This window comes from Nematostella vectensis, chromosome 9 (genome assembly GCF_932526225.1).
Source record: "Nematostella vectensis chromosome 9, jaNemVect1.1, whole genome shotgun sequence".
NCBI lineage: Eukaryota > Metazoa > Cnidaria > Anthozoa > Actiniaria > Edwardsiidae > Nematostella > Nematostella vectensis.
The window spans coordinates 302,686-314,877 of NC_064042.1; the positions used below are offsets into that span (position 1 = coordinate 302,686).

General features: G+C 43.3%; 1 protein-coding gene across 2 annotated transcripts in view; it reads left to right on the plus strand.

The window, feature by feature from the left end:
• LOC5502981 (dynein axonemal heavy chain 8) overlaps positions 1 to 12,192 on the plus strand; it is a 43,144-nt gene that overhangs the window by 18,207 nt on the left and 12,745 nt on the right. For both annotated transcript variants that reach the window (XR_007313627.1, XM_048732130.1), the window contains exons 48-64: positions 272 to 506; positions 4,882 to 5,024; positions 5,209 to 5,343; positions 6,594 to 6,716; positions 7,027 to 7,240; positions 7,527 to 7,633; positions 7,910 to 8,196; positions 8,268 to 8,337; positions 8,585 to 8,707; positions 8,788 to 8,918; positions 9,062 to 9,215; positions 9,581 to 9,745; positions 10,048 to 10,497; positions 10,767 to 10,868; positions 11,294 to 11,368; positions 11,626 to 11,793; positions 12,041 to 12,169. Coding sequence is in view for 1 of the 2 variants with exons in the window: in XM_048732130.1 (XP_048588087.1) it covers positions 272 to 506; positions 4,882 to 5,024; positions 5,209 to 5,343; positions 6,594 to 6,716; positions 7,027 to 7,240; positions 7,527 to 7,633; positions 7,910 to 8,196; positions 8,268 to 8,337; positions 8,585 to 8,707; positions 8,788 to 8,918; positions 9,062 to 9,215; positions 9,581 to 9,745; positions 10,048 to 10,497; positions 10,767 to 10,868; positions 11,294 to 11,368; positions 11,626 to 11,793; positions 12,041 to 12,169 (2,811 nt within the window). In the remaining variant the exon portion in view is untranslated. The remainder of the gene's footprint in view (positions 1 to 271; positions 507 to 4,881; positions 5,025 to 5,208; positions 5,344 to 6,593; positions 6,717 to 7,026; positions 7,241 to 7,526; positions 7,634 to 7,909; positions 8,197 to 8,267; positions 8,338 to 8,584; positions 8,708 to 8,787; positions 8,919 to 9,061; positions 9,216 to 9,580; positions 9,746 to 10,047; positions 10,498 to 10,766; positions 10,869 to 11,293; positions 11,369 to 11,625; positions 11,794 to 12,040; positions 12,170 to 12,192) is intronic.

The window sequence follows — 12,192 nt, forward strand, 5'->3', positions numbered from 1 at the left end:
TGGATAAAAAGCACATTTATTCCTGAAAAATTACTTCTCAAGGAACAGGAGCCAGGTTTATCGAAAACAAACTACTGGCGCGACGCAATCAAAACGCGTATCATATGTTTCATCTTTTACACGTCAGCTAATGACATGTCTTGGTGAAGAATATTGCATGATAATCTATAATTAACTTCATTGACCATGGCCATGATGATGTTACCACTTAATAAAAGCCTACTAAAAGGTATCTGCGAATGTAAAATTGATCCTGTCTTTCCTATTCCAGTGCCTTGATATCCTTCAAGGGTTAATCCCTTCCAAGGAGGAGCACGGTATCCTTTCCGCCTCCCATCTAAGCCGCCTGTTCGTATTCGCACTGATGTGGGGCGTAGGTGCCTTGCTGGAGCTAGAGGATCGAGCCAAGATGGAGGAGTTCCTAGTTGATCATGGCAAGCTAGATCTGCCCAAGCTAGCAGAGGGTAGCCATGAAACAATCTTTGAGTTTGTTGTCGATAGTAAAGGTAAGAGGAAATTTAGATCGAGCTTCATTGTTAACGTGCATTTACAAAGCGGATATGGTATCAGTTTAAATATTAACAGGTTATAGGTTTGGGCTTATTACTCGGGCTACCTGTGGTAGCACGAGTCTAGGCTTGCCTTTCATTTAAGGTAATTCCCTTGAAATAGTTCTACAACACAGAATTTTTTTTTTAAACTTGGCATAAACAATATTGAATGTAAGGGCTTTCAAAAAATGTAATAAAAATGGGGGTACCGAACTCGTTTTTACAACAGAGGGGCGTAGAGATGACGCGTTTTTACTGATCGCGCAAGGAAAAATCCCTAGTCTTAGTTTTCAAAAAGAGTGCCTATTGTCTTTAGAAAATTATGTTCTGTTTGTCGAGCTGCCAAAATCCGATCTCCTAAACAATAACCCGTAGTAGCTAATGTTCAAAACAAATCACATTTTAAGAGATCGCACTAAAAGACATTGTTTTCGCCACTATTCATACAGTAAAAAGCGCCATTTTGAAGTATTTTTACGGCTTTCAAGAGAAATAACAAAACTTCTTCAACCCAACTTTTTTTCTTCTTTCAGTATATCATTTTTCCGTATATATTTAACTATTTGAGCAAATAAAAAATGGGTGTAACCGACTTCGTTTTTCTGTCAAATCGATTTTAATTAAAAAACGCGCGCCTTTTGCTGTGTTTTCTTGTACAACTGTGGCGCGCTCGCGCACTTAATACCGGAAAATTCGAACAAACAGCGCGCGCAACTACGCACAAAAACACGCAAAAACAACATCTCGATCTGGTGTTTTCGTCAAACCCAGGCCCAGAAGGGGTGCGCAGTGCAATTCAAGGGAATTACCTTAAGTCTAATCTATCTATCCATGTCGAAAACTTTTAAGCCTCCCTGAAAGCGAGGCGGCTTTTGTGGAGGACTCTTTTCGTTTGCGAAATTCGGAGGGACGCTCACCACTCACACAAATGCACACGCCGTCTGCGATAGACCCACACTAAAAAATGTGTATAACCGTATATTTTGGCCAGGGTTGTTTCAAGGACTGTCTAGCATGTTCTATAACCAGATTTTTGATGAAGTTTGAATTGTTTTGCTATAGACTTGCTCCGCCTCGGCCTTTTTTCTCTGCAGGTCGTAATGCAAATATTTCTTAGTTCTAACAAATTCAAAGGATACATGTGATTCCGAAAGAAGAAGAGAATCAATAACAGAGAAGATAAATTTGGATAAACTTTGTTTTTTTTTTTGTTTTGTCGAGCATTTTATCGCTCGTTAATCACTCGCTATCAGTAGCGTCATGCGTCATTCTCGGCGGCGACTTCAAGTGCCCCGGAATCGATTGGTCAAGCGGGGAAGCGCTTATCTCCTCTGCGCGCTCTTGGGACCACAAACTCATCGAAACAGCAGACATGATGTTTAGCCTTTCCCAACACGTAAAAGCCCCGACACGCAAAAACAACTATCTCGATCTGGTGTTTTCGTCTAACCCAGGCCTTAACCAGGCGTGTCATGTTACCAACGGCTTGAGCGACCACGAGGGGGCTGTTCTATTCGAGGTTGATACATCGCCAAAGTATATCCCAAAGGCGCCCCACAAAATCTACCAGTACCATAAAGCCGACTACGACGGCCTGAGGTCCTACTTGTCTACCTTCGGAACCGATTACATGGCATCATTCCCGCTAAGATCTGTCGATGAGAATTGGGCTGCACTTTTTGAAGGCTTGAAAGATGCTCTGGACAAGTTCGTCCCACACAAGATGTCGAAGGGGAAACGCCACCTTCCCTGGGTGAGCCCAGCCATCAAGCGGCTTATGCGTATACGAGATAGAGCTTACAAAAAAGCCAAACGCTCTTCGAAGGAAAAAGATTTCCGCTCGTACAGACGTATACGGAACTATACAACCAAATGCATCAGAGACATTCATAATATATAATTGAGCTATGTCCTGGGTGGGCTTGCGCCGGACCCTAGTACACCTAATCCTGGCGGAGCAAAAAGGGCGTGTTCGTACCTCAAGCTGCTGCGCTCCGAGTCCTTGGGTATCCCGACCCTCTTTCAAGGTGACCAGATCTGCGCGTCAGATTCATCCAAAGCGGAGGCATTGCGCGCCCAATACGACAGCGTTCCTGTTCTTGGTGATCCCCCTACCAAGACGTCGCTGACATGACGTTTACAGCTAATGGCATCTATAAGCAGCTTAAGAACATCCAGCCCAACAAGGCCTCCGGTCCCGACTCTGTGCCAGCTCGTATCCTGATAGAAGCCGCTGGCGAACTAGCCCCGTTGCTAGCGCTGCTATTCCAACAGTCTTATGACTCGGGATCTCTACCTGCCGCCTGGAAGGATGCCAACGTAACAGCCATCTTCAAGAAAGGACACAGAGCGGACCCCACGAATTATCGCCAAGTATCTCTTACATCTTTGATCTGTAAAGTCATGGAACACGTAGTCTGCAAGCATGTTACAAACCATCTTTGTGGGAATCAAATAATAACGCATCTCCAACATGGATTTCAGCAAGGTATTTCATGTGAGACTCTTCAGTGATCCACGACTGGGCCTCCGTCTTAAACGCCCATGGTCAAGTTGATGTTGTGTTTTTGGATTTTGCCAAAGCGTTTGACACTGTTCCCCATCAGCGTCTCCTCCCTAAAGCTCAATATTACGGGATCAGGGGGAAACTACTCACTTGGCTTCATTGCTTTCTTACGGATAGAAGGCAACGCGTCGTTGTGAACGGGTCTTGTTCAGAATGGTCAGTGACATCCGGAGTCCCCCAAGCCATTGTCTTAGGCCCGGTCTTATTCTTGCTCTTCATCAACGACATGCCAACTGGTCTGAAGTCGCATGTAAGGCTGTTTGCCGACGACAGTGTATTATACCACCCAAACAACTCAACTGACGACCACGATATTCTCCAAGAAGACCTACACCTCCTGGAACTCCTCCTGGAAATGGCAAATGGCTTTTGCGCCAAAAAAGCGGTTCCGTCCTCGAGAGCGTCACGTACCAAAAATACCTAGGCGTCTACATCACATCAAGCCTACGTTGGGACATGCAAGCTGAGGAAGTTAAAAAGAAGGCGAATCGAGTCCTAGTAGTGCTACAGAGGAACCTTTCATCGTGTTCCGTCCGAATCAAGGAGCGAACCTACATGTCCCTCGTCCGCCCCATCCTCGAGTACGGTTCGGTGGCATGGTCTCCACATACCAAGAGGGATATTAACACGTTGTAATCTGTCCAGCGTAGAGCCGCACGCTTTACAACAGGGGATTACCAAATAACAAGTAGCGTTACCCAAATGATTAATGTGTTAGGCTGGCAGTCACTCCAACATCGAAGAATAGTTAGCGACCTCGCACTTTTTTATAAGATAAACTCCGGCCTCGTCAAAATTGATTTTCCGCCGGATGTTTCACCTAAGCCTGACGTCTACTTCACAAGAACCAGTGCCTGTAATAGCTACCAATTTTTACTCCTGACAGCTAAAATTAATGCTTTCCAGTTCTCCTTATACTCACGCACTATCCCCGTCTGGAATGCTTTACCGCAGGCAGTTTATCCCTTTCCACCATTTGAAGCCAACTTTGTAGCGGCCTTACCTAGTGAGCTAATCCTATGATGGGCTTTCATCGTGTTTTTCGTTTGTTTGCTATTACATGTCACGTTAAGTTTTGCGCATCGCGAGTATTTTCATTGTATTATCATTGTTTTTGTATAAGTTGTCGCCCGTTATCGTTCTCACGCGCCAGCCTCCGCTGACCGCCAATTGCCGGATTAGCTCGCTAGTGGCAATTAAGTTTTTTAAAGTTATAGCGAGCGTGTCTTATGCCAATAAAGAGTCAAATTTATTACAAGAATACCGGTCTCGTTATGCTAAATCCCATACTCTTCAGTATTTCTAACACCGTATTACGGCGTAAAGCCCCGTGCATACTGCGCCAGCACAAGCCAGCATTGCTGGCGAATTCTTGCTCGACTGACCACAAGACAAAGGAAACGTCAGAAAGTCAATTTCCCATTTTGACATTTCCTTTGTCCTATAGCCAGTCGAGCGGAAATTCGCCAGCTATGCTGGCTGGTGCTGGCACTGTTTACACGGGGCTTTTAAGTGTACGAGCCCCCGAGAAAACAGCTCACCAGCAGGTATAAAATGCAGACTACATTTTTTGGTGAAATCTTTTGTAGCCCGTGTTAACGCTGGTGCAGCGTCTAGTTTGAAATCTTTCAAGATCTTAAATGAGTCATCAGGAGTTTTGTTGATATTGCCCGCGTAGTTTCTTCCAGTATAGGCATAACTTATCTAGCTTTCCACGCACAAGTATGTTAAGTTTATAACCGCATGAAAAATTTTATGTTTAAGGCGAGTGGGAGCATTGGAATAACCGAGTGGAAGAATGGGTCTACCCCACTGACTCCAAGCCAGATTACGCGTCGATCCTTGTGCCCAACGTGGACAACGTGCGCACCAACTTTCTAGTCGACACTATCGCCAAACAGAGCAAGGTAAATGTCCTAAGGGCCAATAGCCCACCGATAGAACAAGCTCCAACCCTGATTATACAGATAGCTAAATTTCAAGTCTTTTCTATATTCTATTTCTTAAGGGGCTTTTATAAACCAAATACCGTAAATAATTACACATGCATTCTGTTAGTTGAATTAATCTAGCTTTATTTATTGCTTATAGGCGGTACTTCTGATAGGTGAACAAGGGACGGCCAAGACGGTCATGATCAAAGGCTACATGTCGACCTATAACCCTGAGCTGCACATGACCAAAAGCTCGAACTTCTCTTCTGCTACAACGCCTTTACTTTTCCAGGTGTGTCTTTCTCCCCACACGGCTAGAAGCGTGACCTTTACTGATTGATACTGCTTGAAAGTGGTCACCACACTGCTCAGAACTACACCTTAAACACGTCTAATATTTGGAATCCTGACAACTTTTCATTCATGTTGATTGACTATATTAGACAGGAAGGTGCGACAATTCATAGTTCCGATGCGCGTACCAATATCCAATCAGAAAGCAGAAAAAAGAAGCCAGCTAAGTGCAACCCAAATGTCCCACAGAAGTCCCACAGAAATGCATTGCCGAGTCGACAAGGGAGGGCAAAATATTGAGACATTTTTGTGGGGCTTTCCAGCCACTTTAAAAATTGAAACACCATTTCGTGACTTGTCGGTAGTCGACAACCTGTCTTGTTAACAAAGCTGGATAAAATGATTGTAAAGAAACGAAAAAAAAGGAAACTCTACCTTCTAGATGGGAGGATGAATAGCATCGAGATGACAGCACATGAATACTGACACAAATATGAAACGATACACAAATACGAACCAATAAGATAAAGCAGTGCTCACTTTGGTAGGTAACTGTTATTTTCGAAGTTATTTTCGCCAACTTGCAGTGGTTTCAGTGCGGGAAAAGAAGAGAGAAAGGCACTTTTGTTTGACTCCCGACTACGAACTACCATCGGCGAAAATCATATAAATTTGCAGCTTTCTCTGATAATCACTAAAAATACAAACGAAAACATCATTCTTATATGTAGTTGAAACAACAAAGGGTAATACGATACACCATGTAAACAACAGAATTAGAAAATAACAGTTTTAATGGTAAGACTTAAAACCTTCTTGTCAGTGTTTTTGCATTTTACTTTTCGCTGCTTCATAATCATAGTAAACTTTTCGCTTTGTCTGCACTTAGAGTTTTATTTCAGAGCCTCTTAGGTGGCTTGTCAAAGAAAACAAGTTTAGCATTATCTAAGCTGTCCGTCAAGTCTTCATTTACCTCCGAAATTCGCCGGAAAACACCTCAAACCCATATTTTTTGTCGTCGCGATTTCAGTCTCTGTGAAACATTTTTGTGGGACAAAATGGCTGCCATAACGTCACCTCACTTCTGATTGGTTTATCGCCCAAGCGCGCGCAAGCTTAATTGACATGTCGAAACTATGAATTGTGTTAATGTTTGACACATACATTGCATACGTAGAACTGGACGTATAACTTGCACACAAAAAAGACGTTCCCTTATTGATTATATGCTTTGCTGTGTTGTGATAGCGTACTATCGAGAGCTATGTGGACAAGCGAGTCGGCACGACGTACGGCCCCCCTGCGGGTCGCAAGATGACAGCATTCATTGACGACATCAACATGCCAATCATCAACGAGTGGGGGGATCAGGTAGGGTCTTGATGGAATTTGTATTTTTTTTCCTATTACGATACTACGGTAGTTGTTTTTTTCCCGTCTGCTATAATATATGGAGGGATTGCTCAATAAAATAAAATAGGATACATTATTAAAACTTATTTTTGAAACTCCAATACATCCGGGTTTTTGATGCTGATAAATGGTGCTAATGCTGATAAATGATGTCAATGCTGATAAATGATGATGATGCTGATAAATAATGATAATGCTGATAAATGATGACGATGATGATTTGTTGATGTTACCATTGTTAGATGTTGTGTAATTCCCCCTTTTTCAGATCACGAATGAAATCGTCCGTCAACTGATGGAGATGAAGGGCTTTTATAACCTCGAGAAACCTGGCGAGTTCACGCACATCGTAGATATCCAGTTCCTTGCCGCAATGATCCACCCGGGTGGAGGGCGTAATGACATTCCTGAGCGACTAAAGAGGCAATTCTCCATCTTCAACTGCACGCTACCCTCTAACACCTCTATCGACAAGATCTTTGGTAAGGAAATCTACCGTTTCTTTTTTCTTTGGTACGTGTAGGATCATCTAGAAAAAAGCCTCTTTCAAATAGCGCCAACATCCTCTACTATTGCTTACACAGCCTTGCTTGGTCAAATTACTAGGCACAACAATGCTGTGTGGTTTTCCCTGTTTCCTCAGGGGTTAACGGTGGCAAAAAGAAAAGAAATATTTTCACCTTTTGTCAGAGATAACGAACGCTAATATCGTGATCAATATCGTGATGACTTCGTTTGCTTCTAAATCTTTCTTGTCTGTTTTTGTAGGTGTGATTGGATGTGGGTGGTTCTGTCCAGAGCGATTTAACTCAGAAGTTTCTGACATTATCAAGCAGCTTGTGGTGTGCACCAGAATTTTGTGGCAGCAAACCAAGGTACGCAAAAAAAAATATAATTTGATTAAATAAAGAGATCTAAATTAGTGCAACAACGCACCAAGCAATAACCATCCGGGAACAAAACATGTATTTTATACACAACATCAAACATAACTGGTGCTAGATTTGAAAGATTATATGCTTGATTTATTCTCATGGAGATTCTCAGGTTGAACTTTTACACAACATCAAACATAACTGGTACTAGATTTGAAAGATTATATGCTTGATTTATTCTCATGGAGATTCTCAGGTTGAACTTTTCATCTGCAGATCAAGATGTTACCGACACCTGCAAAGTTCCACTACATCTTTAACTTGCGTGACTTGTCACGAATCTGGGAAGGCATGCTGAACGTGACAGGCGACGAGATCGACAGTAGAAAGCTAGCATTGGCATTGTGGAAACACGAGGTCACCCGAGTAATCGCCGACCGCTTCACGAACGAGGTCGACAGGGAGTGGTTCGAAAAGCAAATAACCAAAACCCTTGTCGATACAGTAGGCGATGACGCAGCCGGCGAACTCATGGCAGAGCCTTTCTTCGTCGACTTTCTTAGGTACTGTTGACTGGTTGATATTTGAATAGATAGTTGGCACAGATATATGTGATGCTCTTGATTCGATCCAGGGATGCGCCTGAGGTAACGGGAGAGGAACCTGAAGATGCTGACCTGGATGCGCCGAAGATATACGAGTTGGTGGGTAGTGTATCAATAATATAATGCTGTTTGCACTCAATGTTGCATGATTTACATAGTGTTGAAGGATATGGTTCTGCTATTTGTGCATCCTTTGACCCAGCAATGCTACGGCTATGCACGCATCTACTTTTTCTTGTAAACTCAGAGGAAGAAATTATAAATACATTTTACTACTGTTATCGCCATAGTAATGTGTCATTAGTATATTGGGCTACCTTCGAACTTAATAACCTCTCTTTTATAGGTGCCAAGTCTGGAGTTCTTGAACGAGAAGCTCGGCATGTACATGATGATGTACAACGACACCGTGAGAGGAGGTCACCTCGACTTGGTGTTCTTCAAGGATGCCATGATTCATCTGGTTAAGGTATTACCTTGTAAGGTTTTATAGCACGATAGCCATCATAGCAATCGTTTGACTACTTAACCTTACTATACATTTGGCAGGTGTCCCGAATTATCCGTACACCTTGCGGTAACGCACTGCTCGTGGGTGTCGGAGGGTCGGGCAAGCAATCTCTCACCAGACTCGCCTCCTTCATTGCTGGCTACAAGATGTTCCAGATTACTCTAACAAGGTAGCGGCTGTTGAGGTGTCGACTTGGAAGATTTTAAAGTCCTCTCATGCTATACACAACTCTATTGTGTTAAAATAACAATCAAAATAACTACAACAGCGCAGAGTTTTGCAAAACCTTGAACGTGTATTGTGATTGGCCAGGTCGTACAATGCTACTAACCTGATGGACGACCTCAAGTATTTGTACCGCGTGGCGGGGTCAGACGGACAAGGGATCACCTTCATCTTCACCGACAACGAGATCAAGGATGAGGCCTTCCTCGAGTTCCTCAACAACGTCCTGTCTTCAGGAGAGGTGGGGTTGATATCTCAGTGAACAAAATATCGGGTGATGGCTATGCTACCATTGTCAGTGTATGTCTTTTATAAAAAGAACCATCTTAGTAGTGCTTGCGAGTATTTACTGCGTGATGAGCACCGCGAGGAATACACCTACTTTCTCGCATTGTGGCCTAATCTATATGTTCACTTCATCATTTATCCTAATGTACTAATGACACTTAATACTTTCCTTTCGTCGATTGTTGATTTAGTTGTGTTGCAAACGTATATCTAATGAGTTTCAGTACAAAAAGCCTCTCGTATTTAAATATGAATGATAATTGAGTGAGATGATTTTATTAGTATTGTATTTAGATTTATGAGTATTGTTGATCGCAGGTGTCCAATCTTTTCGCTCGGGATGAGCTGGACGAGATCACGCAGAATTTAATTTCGGTGATGAAGAAGGAGTTGCCGCGCGTGCCGCCCACACAGGACAATCTGTATAACTACTTCATCTCCCGAGCACGCAAAAACCTGCATGTCGTCCTCTGCTTCTCTCCGGTACGTATCATTCGCTGTGTCTCTATATTCGGCTGTTAATAAGCAGATAGACCAATGTTCAGATTTTACCAATAGGTAACAAAACTCCTCCCCAAAACCGATCGTAAAGTAAAGGATGCCCCCCCTAAATCATTTCATATCGCCCATAATAGAGAACATAGACACTAATTGATTCTGGTAGAATGTGGTTTGCACCAGGCCAGATGGTCACGATATTTTCAATAACACCAGTTGCCTTAGGCTTCTTCGAACTTCTTAACTAACTTGATGAATTATGACGTCGCCTAGTTGTTTTCGCTTAGGTTGGGGAAAAGTTCCGTAACCGTTCACTGAAATTCCCTGGACTCATCAGTGGCTGCACCATGGACTGGTTCACGCGCTGGCCAAAAGACGCGTTGATCGCTGTCGCAGACTACTTCCTGTCCAAGTTCGAGATCGTCTGCTCAGCAGAGATCAAGCAAAAGGTCGTGCAGACCATGGGTGTAGTGCACGACATGGTCGCCGAGGCCTGCATAGAGTACTTCGATCGGTTCCGCCGTCAAACACACGTGACCCCCAAATCCTACCTGTCCTTCCTTGACGGATATAAGACTATCTACGCTGAGAACAAGGGCCACATCGGCGAGCTCGCAAACCGCATGAAGACTGGGCTGGACAAGCTGGTAGAAGCGACTATGTCTGTTAATCAGCTATCTAAGGAGCTAGTGGTGAAGGAGAAAGATTTGGCTGTGGCTTCCGTGAAAGCTGACAAGGTACATCATTGTATGCATCGCCTCGCTATAAAATGGTCACTAATCATACTTTCTCAGCTTTCAACCATTTAACGAAAATCGCCATCTGTTATCCTTCAACTTTTAGCATATTTTCTTCGTCATGTTTTGAACTAATCATCTAGTGTGACACCATTAGATACATTCGAGCAACAGTGTTAATAAATATCCTGACAACACCTTCTTTGAGATAAAAGTGTTTCTCACCGATGCATGCATGCATGCTGGCTCACAGCGATGTTTTGTCTCAGGTGTTGGCAGAGGTGACAGTAAGTGCTCAAGCCGCGGAGAAGGTGAAGGCGTCCGTACAGAAAGTGAAGGACAAAGCTCAAATCATCGTAGATGAGATCAATGTAAGATTTCCAATAACGTCAATGTAAATTAGATAGAAGTAGTAGAAATGTTATTTTCTTATTAGCTTTACTTGAATATTTTATGCAGATTCAATGTACCTCCATTAAACGCCCTCCTTTTAGCGGCCAGTTAACCTAGGATCGAAATATCTCTTAATAATGTAATGTATTTGTTTTCCTCAATTAAAGTCCAACCTTTTGCTGTATCGAGGGTAGACGCTTAAAAGCGGCACCACTGTAGTAGCAACAAGGGCCTTGGCTCGGAATTGGGGGAGGGGTGATGGCAAAGCTGATATGATTTATTCCCCTCCTCCCCTTCCCAGAAAATATTCATAGAAACACAGTCGCACGCTTGTTGCTGTTGCATACTTGTGGTTAGTCTATCCTCTTCTTACAGTGATCCTGAACCTTTTTTTCTTTAACAGGCAGACAAAGTTGTAGCTGAAGGCAAGTTGGCAGCTGCAAAGCCTGCTCTCGAAGAAGCAGAGGCAGCGCTACAGGTAAGTGATACAATACCAATCCATCGCTGTTCTAGTTATGGGTCCGAGACTATCAGTTACAAGAAGCAGTGCGGTGAGGATAAAATTGACACTGCATTACCTCTAAGACACAGCTGAAACATTGGCTAACTACCATTCCAAACCGGTAAAATAACAGTGATCCATACATATCTTTAAAACGCATAGATGCCGTGTGGTTAAATGATATAGATAGTGTGTAACGAGAAATTCAAAATGTGTTCATGGTTTCATCACAGACCATTAAAGCGGCTGATATCTCTACCGTGCGTAAGCTGGCTAAACCTCCTCATCTCATCATGCGCATCATGGACTGTGTGCTACTGCTCTTCCGACGCAGCATCTCGAATGTGGTCCCTGACTTTGATCGCGGCTGCCCCACGCCCAGCTGGGGCGAGGCCCAAAAGGTAAGAGCAGCTTATCGCGTTTTGCATAAAAATCGTATTATATGGTACGAGCCCTTTATTGTTGTTTTCATTCAATAATGAAGGACAAGGTATCGGAATGATCCAACACGGCCGCCGTGGCGCGTTTTAGGTCACACGCTCGGAGCCTATTGGGGTGGCACTGTGACGTATCCACATTTATTTTCGCTTGAACCACGTACAGTCTTCAAGGTTTTATTTTGTCTTATGTTTCTCCTCTATTTCCCAGCTCATGAGTTCAAGTGGATTCCTGCAAGCGCTCATGAACTTTCAGAAAGACACTATCAACGAGGAAACAGTGGAGCTGCTACAGCCATATCTTGAGATGGAAGACTACAATCTGGAGACCGCCAAAAAGGTATCAGGCATTCTGTTTCGATC